General features: G+C 55.3%; 1 protein-coding gene across 1 annotated transcript in view; it reads left to right on the top strand.

The window, feature by feature from the left end:
* Window positions 1-14,926, top strand: part of GRIK3 (glutamate ionotropic receptor kainate type subunit 3) — a 216,970-nt gene that overhangs the window by 168,506 nt on the left and 33,538 nt on the right. The window contains exons 9-10 of the mRNA XM_069477688.1: window positions 2,859-2,972; window positions 10,637-10,840. Of these exons, the coding sequence (XP_069333789.1) occupies window positions 2,859-2,972; window positions 10,637-10,840 (318 nt within the window). The remainder of the gene's footprint in view (window positions 1-2,858; window positions 2,973-10,636; window positions 10,841-14,926) is intronic.

Raw genomic sequence — 14,926 nt, 5'->3', positions numbered from 1 at the left:
AAATGCAGGGAGCAGAGGCCGGGAGAGTACAGGGGCCACTGCTGGTGCCTCCGAGCCTCAGGGATCTGACTGTTCTTTCCTCCCTGCACTGCCCTGTGAGGCTCAGGCCTCTTACGTGGATTATTTTAACACCTCACCCTGGGTCTTGAGCCCTCCAGCCATCCCCAGTGTACACACAGATGAGCTTCCCCAACCACAGCACTACCCTGCTCTGAAACTGCCCGTGGCTCCCCAGGGCCGAGTCATTAAGCTTCAGCCCCTCACCTAGGCCTTTAAGACCCTCCAAGAGATGCCCCAGCTGGCGTCTCCAGGCCTGGTGTCCACTGCTCCCTGAGGCATACCCACGGTCCAGTCACGCCCCCTCCCTCCTGTCCCTCCAGGTCTTTGACCATGCAGTTGCCCTGGTTGTGGGATGTGACCTCTGTCACTCAGGCACGAGCCTGGCTCTGCCTGGCCCAGCACTGGCCTCATTGTACCTGTGGCCATGGTCACTGCAGTCACTCACTCCTGAGTTTCCCTCCGACTCCTTGGAGCCACTATGAGACTCGGGGCTGGAGGAGGAACCCTCACCATTCCTCTGCCACTGTTTCATGCCACATGTAGCATCAGGCTTAGGAAAAGGGGCTGTGGCCTCCCTACCTAAGATTGTCAAGGCCAGTTGATTCAACTGTATACAAACTACATGAGTTCTCATGAAGAATCTTCCAGCTTCTGTGTTTTTTTTTTTTTTTTTTTTTTTTTTTGAGACAGCGTCTCACTCTGTTGCCCAGGCTAGAGTGCCGTGGCGTCAGCCTCGCTCACAGCAACCTCCAACTCCTGGGCTCAAGCGATCCTCCTGCCTCAGCCTCCCGAGTAGCTGGGACTACAGGCATGCGCCACCATGCCCGGCTAATTTTTTCTGTATATATTTTTAGTTGTCCATATAATTTCTTTCTATTTTTAGTAGAGACGGGGTCTCGCTCTTGCTCAGGCTGGTCTTGAACTCCTGAGCTCAAACGATCCACCCGCCTCGGCCTCCCAGAGTGCTAGGATTACAGGCGTGAGCCACCGCGCCCGGCCCCAGCTTCTGTTTAAACTCCTGCAGTGACAGGGAGGACCCTTCCTCCTCTAGCAGTGCTATGATGAATACCATAGTCACTCAAGTGGCTGTCCCATTCTTGCTCTCTCTGTTGTCCATCTCTGGGGATAGCCCCCAAATTTGCAATGAAATGGCATGCATGCCCCGACTTCCGGCTCTGTGCCGCGGCAGGCATCAGTAATTGACCATTGGAGCACTCTTTCCATCTGAGCCCACCTGCAGCATCCTTCTCCCAACTGCCCTCCAGGCAGCTGGTACAAATTGACCATAGCTAATACTCAAGAAAAACTCCATTATCCCTGGACAAAGGTTGGCCTGCAGAGGCTCCTGGTCACAGCCACCTGGATTGTGGGCAGAGAGCCTCTGCAGGCTGCATCATCCTCAGTCCTGACTGTTCTCGCATGCCCCATGGCACCTGGTGTCTGGCAGGGCATGCAGTCGGAGCTCAGTAGATGCCTGCCGGGGTGAGGGTTCCTGCTGTCCATGCAGCCTCTGGACAGATGCCTGCTGAGCACGTCCTGCCCCCGGTGCTCTGCTAGGCACCCTCGTGCTGACTTGGCTCTGAGCTTGGCCCACTTAAGAGAAGAGCCTCTTCAATGCCGTCTGCCCGTCTCTTTCCCTCGTGGCCCCGGGTGGTCCACGCCGGCAGAGATCCTGCCCTGAGGGGGATGCTGAGCTCCCAAACACGGCCACTCTACCTCTCATATTATCACTTCTGTTTGCTAAGCCGGGTCATAGCTGATCCAGCCAGCTCCAGCCGGTGGCTTTGGGAGGATTAAGGCAGAATTACCCAAGCATAATTACATGTCTCTCTGCTATCTGCTCTGCACAGCTTTCTTAATGGGATGTTTGCATTCAGCCTCTCTGTTTAATTGATTAAGTTTCCTGAGTACCCCCCAACTGGGCCAAGGACAGAGTGGGCATGCTGAAGCCTTCCTTGAGTGAGGGGGGGCTGAGATCAGGCAGAGCTGGGCTGAGTTGGGTCAAAAAGACCTCCAAGAGGCCCAGGGCTTTAGGACCATTTGTAAACTTGACCTTTCCCTCCCTGCCTCTAGCCTCAGGCCTGATATCAATAAGGATGCTGTGGAAAGAGAGATTATGCCACCTTGGCCAGAGTATCTGCCAGCTTAGCAGTAAAACCACAAAGCAAACTGCCTTCAAACCCAGCCACACCCAAGGGTGAACCCAGGGAGGTTCATCCCCTCCTGTGCGACCAGCCCCAGAACAGCCACCAAGGCCGGCCTCCTGCCCCAGCCTGCCTTCCTGCACATGACACTGTTCATTGTCCTTTACAGGGTCCACAGATGTATAGTGAACATCTCCCTCATTCCAGGCCCTGTCCTGGGCTTTGGCAGGCAGCTGCACCTGGGAGCCGCCTGGGGCTGAGGCCTGATAAGTGAGCGCCCAGGTGCCCAGGGCCTTCCCCAGGAGGTGTCCCAGGGCAGGACCTGGCACTGACCACGGACCCCTGATTCCCTCCGCATCGTTTAGCAGCTGCGCAGCCCCAGGGGTCCCTGGGCTGTCTGTGCACTCACCGTCTCCCTCTGCACCTTCCCTTTCCGCTGTGGTGGGTTTGCCAACAAGGGGGCGGCAGAATTCAGGAGATTCAGCACCTTGGGGCCTCACCGGGGAAGGAGGGAGAACAGCAGGGTTGGTGTCAGAATGGTCAGCTCGAAACACGACAGCAGATGAAGAGGACGATGATGGTCTTGGCAACACGGAGAAAGGATGGGTAGACTGAGGACTCAGCACGCTGCTTTCTGTCTGTCTGTCCTTCCAGGTTGGGGTGTGGAGTCCTGCTGATGGGCTCAACATCACCGAGGTCGCCAAAGGCCGAGGCCCTAATGTCACGGACTCCCTGACAAACAGGTCACTCATCGTCACCACAGTGCTGGTAAGAGCCTGCAGCCCCTGTGGGAAGGACTGTCTGACCTGGAGTGGGGTGACCATGTGGGCTGGACAGACGTCTCTGTCCCCCACTCGTCACAGATAGGGTACCTCTTATGAGGCTGCTGGGGGGCCAGAGGATGGTGGCCGTGGGGCTGCAGGAAGGTGGAAACACTAGGGTCTCCGAGAGCAGCTGGGGCAGAGCAGCTCCGCCCAGGACCACGGGCAGGAGCCCCTGTGCTTTACCCTCTCACCCCACTCACTCCCTGGGCCCTGATGTCTGAGCAGGACACACGGTGGGGTGGCAGCAAGCGGGTAAACTGCCCTTTGCAACAGGACTCAGTTCCCAGGGAAAGGCCCTTCCCATGGGTCAACCCAGATGTGGTGGGGGTGTGGCCACACCACAGAGCTCAGTGGGTGCTGGGAGTCTGTACACATGCCACACTCCCCAACGTCGTGTCCCCAGCCGTCAGCCACAGCCACTGCCCCTGAATGGAATTGCATCCCATCCTCTCTCCACTCCCCACTCCTCGCCACTTCCAACCCAAGAAGGGGCTCCTGGGGTCTCCCACAGGCTCTCTGCACCGTGGAGCTCGCGGGCAGGCAGGGGACAGACGGGGCCACCGGCCTCCCTTTCCTGACCAGGGCTGCGCTGGCTCCACCTGCACCGGTCCCTCCTGGAAGGCCCCAGGGTGCCCACAGGCTCAGCACAGACCCACTCAGGGACACAGCGCTGCTCTTGGTCCCCCAGCCGGGGCATCTTGGGGGGAGGCAGCCCAATCACAACCCAGTAGATTCCAACTGAAGACCCTTTGAGGACAATTCTGGCTCTAGTCAGTGTCTACTATAGTAAAGCCTATATGTCTGTAAGGACCACGTGCTGAGGTCGTTCCTCTGCACACAGGGAGCTCAGCCCATTTTAGGTTAAGTAAGGCTGCCCCTGAATAGAACCTCCCATGGTGCTCAGACAGGACTTGCACCCACCTGTGTCCCCCCACAGGCAGCTCAAAGGGCCCTATTGGACCGTCTTATGTCCTCCCCTCTGGGGTAACTCACCACGTATGTGCTCTGCGGCTGGGTGGTGGACGTCATGGAACAGGAAGGGGGGTGACAGGAAGAAACCCCATCCTTCCAGGAGTCCCAGGGAGTGGCAGACACCAGGGTGCTGTCGGCATCTAGAGGGGAACTTTAGCCTGTGGGTTTCATCACCAGCCCCCAGGGTTATGATCACTGAGAGGATCCACGTTAAAGGCGACAGAGATGTCACGGTGGTTCTAGACGAGCTGCTGGGAAAGCCCGAGGAGGTGGCCCGGAAAGACACCCACCCTCCTTTTTGGGACAAGACGCGCGAACTAGCGTCTTCCTGACAGCCACACACCCTGCCGGACTTTATTGATCAACTTTTCGTTAATCAAACAAATACAAAAACCAGACTACTAAAAGCCAATAACTGAAAAGATCTCAAAAGGAAGAGGAAAAAAACCGTAATATAAAAAATATAAAAGACAAAAATAAACATTTAACAAGCGCAAGGGGATGAGAGTGAAGACTGATGCACAATTAAAGAGATATTGACGTGGACAAAAATAGAGAAGGTAGAGGAGAGTGGAGAGGGAACAAAATGAAAAGGTTAAAAGGAAAATAATAAAGAGAAGATGAAGATGAGAAATGAGGTGATAAGGGAAGATATTAAGAAAGACGAAAAATTAAATAATTTATAGCTCCGCCTAGGCAAGGTAAAAAATGTAAAACCAAAATGTCAAAAAGCGAAAGGATAAAAGTGTGACAAAGCTAAAATGTAAAAGGGTAAAAATAAAATAATAAAAAGGTGGTAAAAGATTAAAAGCAGGGCTGCATAGAACGGGAGATATAAATAAAACACTTTTCATGAGGCAAGATTTTAAAAAGGTAAAACTCGTCTGATTTAAGGGATTAGGAGGAGAGATGATTGCATGAGCTAAGGCGACTCGGTCACAAAACAATACTCTGAACACTGCGAGGCAGCTAAGGACCGTGTACCCAAAGGAGGCAAAATAGAAGCACCTCGAAAGAGCAAGGGGTTAAATTTTATTGAAATGGCAGCAGCCTGATTTCAAGGGCGTAAAACCCTTCTGCAGAGGCACAAGGGATTTTTCTGCACAAGCAGAGGAAGAATCCGGCAGACACCCCATGCCCTTGACCTGTGAGTGCCCAGAGCTGCTTTGTCCATACTTGCAGCTTCTTGCAAAGGTCCCTGACCTGCTGTGGAGGTCCCGCCCCCAGCATCCGGCTGGCTCCCAGGCATCCCAGGGGACAGGGAAGGAGAGAAGCCCCTGTTGGCCCACAGCCTGGTCACAGCTCCGTCAGTCCCCCTCCCCTCAGCTGCAGGGCCTCCAGGCAGACGCGAGCCCAGCAGGTCTTTGGGACATGCGGCGTGTTCGGGACGCAGGGGCAGAACCATGGGATGATTAAGAACACACACCTTTGGGGATGAATCCTGGCTTTCCTGTTGACTGACTGAGTGACCCTGAAAAATCGCTTCCTCTCTCTGTGCCTCAGTTTCTCCATCTGAAAAAGGGAGGTGATAATAATCTTACCTACTTCCTAGAGTCGAGAGGACGAATGATTAATACGTATAAATGGTACAGAGTGAGTGCTAAGCGATAGCTGTTAGTGGGATTCGTTACTATTGATTACAGATCCGGTCCCTGGTGAGCTCAGGCTTAATGCAACATGCAGAATGAGAGTTCTGGAGAAAACCTCTGCTCTGGCCACAGGCCTGAATTCCACCAAAGACATCCCTGGCCATGGCCACAGAGGTGATCTCTAGCACAGGGCGAGTTATGTTATAAACTTGAATTTGCATTCGAATGCCACTCCCTATTGGTTACACTTGGCTGCTTCTTAGAATGTTGTTTCCCCGCTGGTCCCTGAAGGCTTTAGGGTTTGCGACCTCGACCTCGTGAGCCCCTTGTAGCCTCCTGTGGAGACATAAAACTCCAGATCACCCACCACCTCATCCTCTGCCGTGGGCTTGCGGTCAGAGCTCCTGGGCCTGATGTCACAGTAATTCCTTGCCCCTTGGCCCCATTGCCTTGACCTCTGACACAGTTGCTGACCCACTTGAAGCAGATTTCCCACTGCCCGTGGATGGGACCACCAACCATCTTAACCCCATCATGCAGTGTCAGCACTCACGTGGTCTGGGGGTGACCCATGATTCCGCTCTCCATCCCCTCTGCCTGGAGATCACGGGAGGGCAGGCTCTGCTTGTCCCTGTGGGGCAGTGAGAGAAGCTTTGTCTATTCTGGAGGCAGGGGAGTGGAGGGAATGTCCCCCGATGGGGACCAAACATGTGACACACAGCCTTTACAAAGGTCTACAAGAAATTCTGTGTCCAGCTGAAAGTATCCTCAGGGTCTCCTGGGAGAGAGATGCCCACTCCCATGCAAGGACAGGTCTCGGGCCACCTGAAAACCTAGAGCTGCTCCAGACACTCCAGGGAATGTTCCCGAAAGGCTCAGCGTGGTCTGCATGTCCTGGAGTCCTGGGGGATGGTCTCAGGCTTGGGGTCTTTGGGACAGCTGCAAGGCAGTGGGGAGTGGCCCAGCCTGGCCCAGCCCCAGCTGCTCTGGCTGAAAACCCAGCCCATGCTTAGCGGTCTGAATGCAGGACCACCACCTCCTGCTGAGAGCACAGCCCCTGCCTGTCTGGGAGGGTGTTGTCAGGGCAACGGCACTTTGAGTGACAAGCAGATCCCAGGGTACCAGCACAGGAACATCAAACTGCTCTGCCCTAGAGAGCAGGGCCTGGATCCAAGACCCCTGATGAGAGGGGTTTCTCCTCCCTTTCTTTCCCCTGGAATCCGGCTAAGGCAGAAGGCAGCAGCTCTGTGTGGGCTGCCCCCAAACCCACCTGCTCTTCTCCCCTGTCACGAACCCTGAGATTGGGCGCTAAGGACACCTTGCCCTGGACAGACAGATGGACAGAGAGCCCGACACTGCCCTCTCTGTCCCTTCAGAGCTGCAGGCAGCCTTCCCGTTCCTAGGACTGAAACAGCAGCAGCAGGAGCCTGGAAGCCGGCCCTCCCCCGCCCCCTCTCTGCCCGGCCCCAGCCTCTGTTCTGGTTCCGCTCTTCCTTGAGCTCATGAAAAATTCATCTGCCCAAACCTCAGCTCACACACCGAGAAAACACACCCGATCCGCTCCTGGGGGCCCTGCTTTTGAAGGTTCGGGGCTCTTTTGGCTGCTGATGTGAGCAGTGGTGTCGGCGTGCGTGTGCGTATGTGTGCGGGTGAGAGACCGGCTATGCACAGGTGTCTGGGTGCTCACTGATGGGTGCATCTGTGCCGTGTGCACATCGTGACCCACATAGAATCATCTGCCAGGCAGGGCCGAACCCTCAGCACCCAGCGGCAGGAAAGGGAAAATGCTAAGGCCAGAATGTGGGCTGGGAGAACCATCCCAGGCCGGGGGACCATTTTAGGCCCCTCCTGCTGGGAGGACAGGACTCCTAATGCTCTGTCCTGGTTCTGACTGGCAGAGGCCAAGGCCCAGGGTCCAAGCAGGGCTAGCAAACAGAACACCTGAGACTGTGGTGTATCTGTGCCAGGAGCATTGTACATACATGCACATGTGTGTGTGCATGTGGGTTGATACTGCCTAACTCGGAGGGGGCTTGGGAATGCAGCTCCCAGGTGGCTAAGCCCTGGATCCTTCTCTACTTAGGGGTAACACCTGGAGCCCCCTCTTCCACATCCATGGGTCCTGCCACTGGGAGAAGCTTAGCACCGGGCCTGGCTTTCACACTGGTGTAAGCAATCGTAGAGAAGCCAGAGCGAGAACCCTGGCAACGGAAAGTTGGAAACGGTTATTTTTCTGGGCCCTTGTTTTCTGTGACTTGTTGAAGAGAAATATTACCCCTGCTCCTCCGGCTGCTCTCCCAGAGCAATAGGAGAGCGTGAAGTTATGAAATTGAGGGCACCTTCACTGAGCAATCGATTAGCAGCCGAGAGAGCTTGTGAATTGGCTGTCTGGACATTTCCAGTAATAAATTGTGAAATAGTCCATGAATAAGTAGTTGGCGGAGTTCAGAATTACCCCCTAGGAAATGTTGCAGGTCTAGAGACACATTACTAAGGCGAGCACCATTTTAATGCTCTGGGCTTTGGCTGTTAAATATGTATGCCATCCGCAAAGCACTTCCCGAAATTAATGGCATTTTACAGCTGCTCCGAAGGCAGCGTATTTATATGGAGATGTATAGATTCTGGGGCTGTGGTGGCTTCACAAATGAAGTGCTAATTTTAGAGGATTGGGCCGGGGAGGGGCGTGGAGAGAGGGTCAGGAAGTGAGCTGTCTCAGGGACCTTTCCTGAAATGGTTTTCCACCAGTCATGGTCTTTAACCTTTGATGACTTTGGGAGTGGTCTCCAGTCTGGAAAGGTCAGTGCGGCAATGGGACAACTAGTACACCCGAAGGAGAAGAAGATGATGATGCCGATATTAATAATAATAATAATATTGGTGGCTAACATTTGCCAGGCACTATTCTGAGTGGTTTTCATTGATTGACTCATTTTATCCTCCCAACAACCTTGTAAGGTGGGTTCTATTTTTTCTTTTTTTCACATTTTACAGAAGAAGATAGATTTTGTCTAGGATTTTTGTATGTGGTGGTAGGTCCCCTGGGAAAGATGGCACCTTCTCTCTAATTCTTCCCTTGAACTAAAGTCAGGGCCACCAGGTACAGTGGTAGAGCTTGTTCACTGCACAAGAACATCAACCAAAAGGCTGAGTTGGGACTGAAATCTCACCCAGGCCCTGTTCGCCAGGCCACATGCCAGGGTGCCAGGGTGCATCTGCCCAGAGACGAATTTGCATAAAGGCAGTGTATGGACCAGACAAGGTCCCCTGTCCAGCTCAGCACCTTTCCCAGGCCCCCACCTGGACTCTTCTCCAACCTTGATGAGCTGCCTCCTGGGTTGGAGGGTGAGCGTGAGAGGCACTGAGGTTCAGCATGGTGCCTCCCAAGGATCCAGCTTTCTGCCCAGTTAGACTGAGAAGTGGTTTTCCCAGAATCCCTGGAGAGGTGGGAACCCCTTCGGGAGTCACATACTCCCTGGTTTCTCTGAAGCGTCCCAAGGGCTGCTGAAAAGCTGGGATGGATCAGTCGTGGGGTGGGATGGGATTCTGACAGGCAGTGTTGCTGGAACCCAGAGAATGGAGCCTGCCTGCCACAGCGGAAGCCCAGAGCCCGGCATGAGGCTGGGGGTGCGTTTCTCTCCTGGGACTTCTGACGAGGGTCTGCACCGGGGCCTCCGCTGCTCACCTCACCTCAGGGGCCCATTAGGTCAAGGGAACGGCCCTGCCAGTGGAGGGGATGATGAGACAGGTGTGTGCCTTATTGTGGGCACGTGGACATGAGCTTCCCGGCTTACATGCCTTCTGCCAGCTCACGGTTATCACCCTCCAGCGGAAGGCCTGGGGCATCGTGACACCTGGGCGCTGAGGTGGGTGTGAGGAGTGTTTCGTGACAGGAAGAGGCAGAGGAGCTCAGGCAGAGACAGGGCAAGGGACGGATGAAGGAGGCCCAGACAAGTCCAAGAAGACTAGAGTTGTTGTCCAGGAGCAGGTGTGAGGATGGCAGCTCTCGACCTGGTTTGGGGATCTAGAAAGTTCCATAGGCAACCTTCCTGAGGGGTCACCTGCCCACCTGGGACAGACAGGCTCCATGGGCTCAGGGTCTCTGACAGAGAACACACACTCTGGGGTCAACCCAGTTCAGATCGTCCCTCAGTGCCAGCTGGGTGGCCTCACACAAGTCACTTGTCCTCATGAACTTCCCTTTCTGCATCTATAAAATGGGATCACTAATAACTACCCCAAAAGGTTGGCATTAAGGTTAAGTGAGGCGATAGCAGCTTCTGTCTGCTGAGCCCTGGTGCCCCGCTGGGCTCTGTGCTGTCTCACGTGCTGATTGACTGGCCCCTGGCACAGCCACATATAAATGCGAACTGTCACTGTTATCAGCAGCCAGTCACCCAGCAGATCCTAAGGCGGGGGACTGAGGAGATCCTTGGAGAGAGAGAAAGGTATCAGGGAGTGTGTAGATCTAATCTTTTAAGTGGGAGTCGAGGGGGCAGTCAGAGCAGACACTTGCAGAAGGGCTTTCTGCAGCAGTGTCTGCAGACTTGAGCGGACATCAGAATTCCCTGGAGGGCCGCTGAAAGCACAGAGTCCTGGGCCCCGCCCAGAGTCCCTGGTTCAGTTAGGTCTGGCGTGGAGCCTGGGCACGTGCCTTTCTGACAAGTTCCCAGGTGGTGCGGATGCTCCTGGTCCCTCCACACTCTAAGGCCCCCGGCCTGTGTTACTGGGCTTTGGGATCACACAGTCCCCAGTTCGGATCCCTGTTCCACCGCTCACTAGCTCTGTAGCCGCTGGGCACTTACAGCAGCAAGTACCTACTGAGCTCCCACCCTGTAGCAGGGGCTGCTGTAGGTGGCCGTGCATGAGGCCCCAGGCTGGCTCTCAGGAACGTGCGTCCCCTCTCCTGGCCTAACAGGCCATTCGCCTGCCACCCCAGTGGTTTTATAGAAACACAGGCAGCGGTTCTGGCCCAGGCTGTCCAGCCCAAGCCCCCCCTCCACCCTGCCCGCCAGGCTTCTGCAGTCCCCTCCCATCTGTCCCGCAGGAGGAGCCTTTTGTCATGTTCCGGAAGTCCGACAGGACCCTGTACGGGAACGACCGGTTCGAGGGCTACTGCATCGACCTGCTGAAGGAGCTGGCCCACATCCTGGGCTTCTCCTACGAGATCCGGCTGGTGGAGGACGGCAAGTACGGGGCGCAGGACGACAAGGGCCAGTGGAACGGCATGATCAAGGAGCTCATCGACCATGTAAGCCGGGCGGGACCCCTGGGAGGCTTGGCGGAGCGCTGTGTGCACCACGGCTGGCCGTCCTGGCCGCGGGGTGGCCCTGGGGGCAGGGGAGATGTGACCCTGGGGATGGGGGTCCCCATGTGAAGACGTGTGCCCTAGCTCTCTTGGGCCTGCCCTTGTCATTCCTCTCCATGCAGACACACACACACGCTGGCCCCCACCTGACTTGGCACCAGCCCCACTGACAGCTTCAATTTGCTGGTTCTGGAGGATTCCCTCAGCTTCTCAGTGCCTTCTGCCCCTTTAAGAGCCACCAAAGTGTGTCCCGACCCCGTGCATGAGGTGCCAGCACGAGGCACTTCACCAGACTCTGGGACGCAGAGATAAACCTGTCACTGCCTTGAGTAACATTGGGTCCAGTGGGGCTCCGGGGAGCTGTGGCCTGGGGCGAAGGGATGAGCAAGGCTCCGCCGGGAGGCGCCATGAGGCGGCCTCTTACCCTGCCTGGGACCAGGGAGAGGACCCAGGGGCGTGTCAGTGGGCAGGGCAGGGAGAGGGAGCAGCCAGTGCGAGGGACCTGGGGTTCTTGGGACATTAGAAGAAAAACAGGGAGAAGCCACAGACTGGGGTCACAACAACAGAAGAGGAACCAGGAGGCCCTGGGTCTGAGTCCAGTTCTTCACTCATTAGCTGTGTGAACAGGAGCAAGTCACTTGACCTCTCTGAGCAGTTTGCACATCTGTGAAATGGGTGCATGAATATCCCTCCCCCCAGGATTGTTGCACTACTGGCGCAGGGCCCAGGCCATAGGAAGGTCAGTACAAGGGTGCCTTGTGAGATGCTATAAGCAAACACATCATAGTTCTTAGAAGCCCAGGCTGTGGTCCAGGAGACCTGGGATTCCAGTCCCAGCTTTGCCACCTGCTAGATGTGTGACTGGGTAAGTTCATCAACCTCACTGAGCCTCAATTTCTTCATTTCTAAAATAGGAGTAATTAGCAACCACCGTAGCTCCTCAGGCTGTTAGGGAAATCAGATGAGCCCCATTCGCACAGCTGACTGGCACGTGGTAAACATCACCTGCCTTCCGGCTCAGGCCTAAAGCATTTCCTATCAGAGAGCTGCCACTGGATGCAAGGACCGGATCCGTGCTAGACCCCTCAGGGTCCTTCTCTCACTTGTCCTTATGACAGCCCAGCGAGGTAGGTACTGTTATCAACAGCTGTTTCGCAGATGAGGAGGCTGAGGCAGAGAGAGCTGAAGGCCCTCAGCTGGTAAGTGGTAGAGCCGGGATTCAGAGTGGTGGAGTTGCAGAGGCTCTTGGCCTCGTAGCCCTGTGCTCCAGCCCCTACAAAGAGCCATCCTGACCCCAGGGGCCAGGGCAGAGGGAGGTTCATGCAGTAGATCTTCACAACCTGGAAAGTGCCAGCCAAAGGTTGGGGGTTACTATGGCTTCGTCTCTCCAGTGTGGGGGCAGGCGGCAGGGCCTTCTCCCGCCTCTGTCTGAGGGGAGCTGCCCTGCAGAGACCTTGCAGGCTGCGCGTGGGAGGCAGGCTGGCGCTGAAGGCATGGCAGCTGGAGCAGAGCCTGGCCCCGTGGAGTCACTTCCAAGGCCCCAGCAAATCGAGCTCCCAGGGGAGTCTGGTAGGAGAGGCTAACAGTACAGAGCGTGAACTCGGGCCGGGTTTGGTTCCCACGCTGCTGCTTACCAGCTGTGTGTTCCTGGACTAGTTTCTTAACCTCTCTGTGTCACAGTTTCCACATCTGTAAAAGGGAAATGATGTTAATCGGACCTACCTCATAAGGTTGTCCTGAGAATGAAGTTAACATATGTGCATTACAGAGCCGGCACCGTATCCGTATTTGCTTTTTTTCTTTTTTCTTTTTTTAAATTTTATTCTTACAGCTGTTTCTTGGAGGCTGGGGAGGGGGCTTCAGGACGTCTCTTTAGCTCCCTGAGCTCCAGTTACTCTGCTCGACAGTGAGAATAATGACACCCGCCCCGCGTTCTTCCCAGCTTGTTGTGAGCCCAGAGGAGACAACGGGTGGGGAAGCAGCTTCTAGATTGTAGAACTCAGTATAAGTGGAAGGGAGTGTGTTGTCACCGTTAGTAATAACTATAATTATTATGGAAATTAGGCAGCAGGCCCCGGAAGCATCTCCATCTTACCCACTCCCCTGTACTTGGCGAGGGGGCCCTGGATTCCGGGGCTCTGGGAGGGCTCTGAGGCTGTGGTTTGCAGAGGCGAGCAGGGCTGGGGTGGGAAGGGGATCAGATCACGTGGAGAGGAGAGCCGAGGCCACGTGCAGAAATGAGCAGGGCCGAGCCAGCCTCGCCACCCACCGTAGCTCCAGGGGCCCGAGAGCTCTGAAGAGCCGTGGGCAAGGGGCTGTGATCAGAGAGACCCAGCGGCAGCTGGACCTTCCTGAGCTGACCCTCAGCCGGGGAAGGGCGGGTAGCCCCATCCGCATCCTCCGCGCAGCTGGGCGGCGCTTCCGGCAGCCCCGTATCCATCAAGGCCACGGGCCCTGACAGAACATGCAGGGGACCTTGTTAGACCCGATTCCCTACAATTGATGAGCCTATTAATCCTAGCTTGGTGCCATTTTTAATAATATCATAACCATTTATTAGTGTCATCAGATAATTAGTCTTCTCGCTAGCCCATAGAAAGCATGGTAAAGGCCTGGCAATATTATTACTTCCTTATTAGGGATCTGAACGTAGGCATAAAAATGATGAATGCCCACCTTTGTGAGTACCTGCCTCCGGGGGCCCATCCAAAGGCCCTGGGTGGGGCCTCTGACCAGCAGGACTTGGAAAGCACTTCCTAGACACTCCCCGCTCGCCTCTGTCCCCTGCCGTGTGGCCTTCCAAGGGCTGCGGAGGAAGATGGGGCACCCGGAGGATGCATCCCCCTCCTGCTCACACGCTCACTGTCCCCAAGCCGCCTTGAACTATGCGGCAACTAATGTGATTAAACAGAGTGGTGATGACTCCACCCATCCCCCATCTCTGCTCCCAGTGGTCACTCTCTCCGTATTTCCTGCCTGCTTGCTCTCACGTCCCCCTCCTCAAAAGTCTACTCATATCTGTGCCTTAAATTACTCCCATGTGTTTTTGTGATTCTGGGATCCTGTAGAAAAGAGTTTAAGTTCTGGGTCTGGCACACTTCTGCCAACAGTGGGAAAGTTATTCAACCTCTCTGGCCTCCATTTCCACATCTATGAAATGGGGATAATAAAAGGGCCTTCTACCCCAGGGTTCAAGGGAAGATTTAATGAGACGTGGCACCAAATGCTCAACAGAGTGCCCAGCGCTCAGTGAATGCTTGGTACACAGAAGCTGTCCCGCTCATCACTATCCCTCCAAGGGCAGCCTCCCTGTCTAAAACATGGCTGTGCTTGAACGTGAGGGCAGCGGGAGGGTGGCCCCTCAGCTGTGGTCATCCTGCTAGGCCACAGTAGTTCAGGACCTAGACCTTACTCCACTGAATCCAAATAATAATTTCAGGGAACTGACTCACATTGTTCAGACTCACAGGGAACTGAGGCACATACCTGGTACCACCCCTTTACTTGGGACATTGGCCTTTTCTCACACTGGGAACAAACACCCCTGTCCCCTGCCACCCAGAGCTTCTGTGTCCTGGCACCAGCTGCCCAGGAGCCTGCTTGGGGAGTGTGGGGATAGAGCCCCAAGAGTGGAGAGCCTAAAGCCAAGAGGAGAGCTGCTGCTGGAGGAGGGGGCCAGAGACAAGCCTTGAAGAGTCTTGAGTGCTAAACTGAGGAGTTTGATTTTAATCCTGAGAGCCACAGGGCACAACTGAAAGACGTAACATCAACCTGGCATTTGAGGAAGGTCGCTCTGCTGCTGGGCCAACCTGGAGCCAGTGTGGAGGCCACCACTGGGATTAGGTGGGGGTGAGTGTGGGGGCCTCAACTCAGAGTGTTGCCGTGGGAAAGGAGGGAAGGAGACAAGGGGGTAGAAGTGATGAGATTGGTGACTGGCTGGATGGAAGAAGTGGGAGGAAGGGAGGAATTCTGAACAGCTAGGGAGATGATGGTGGCATCCCCAGACCAAGAGCCCCCTGGAGAAGTCGA

This window comes from Eulemur rufifrons, chromosome 8 (assembly GCF_041146395.1).
Source record: "Eulemur rufifrons isolate Redbay chromosome 8, OSU_ERuf_1, whole genome shotgun sequence".
NCBI lineage: Eukaryota > Metazoa > Chordata > Mammalia > Primates > Lemuridae > Eulemur > Eulemur rufifrons.
This window is presented reverse-complemented; position numbering and strand designations above follow the sequence as displayed.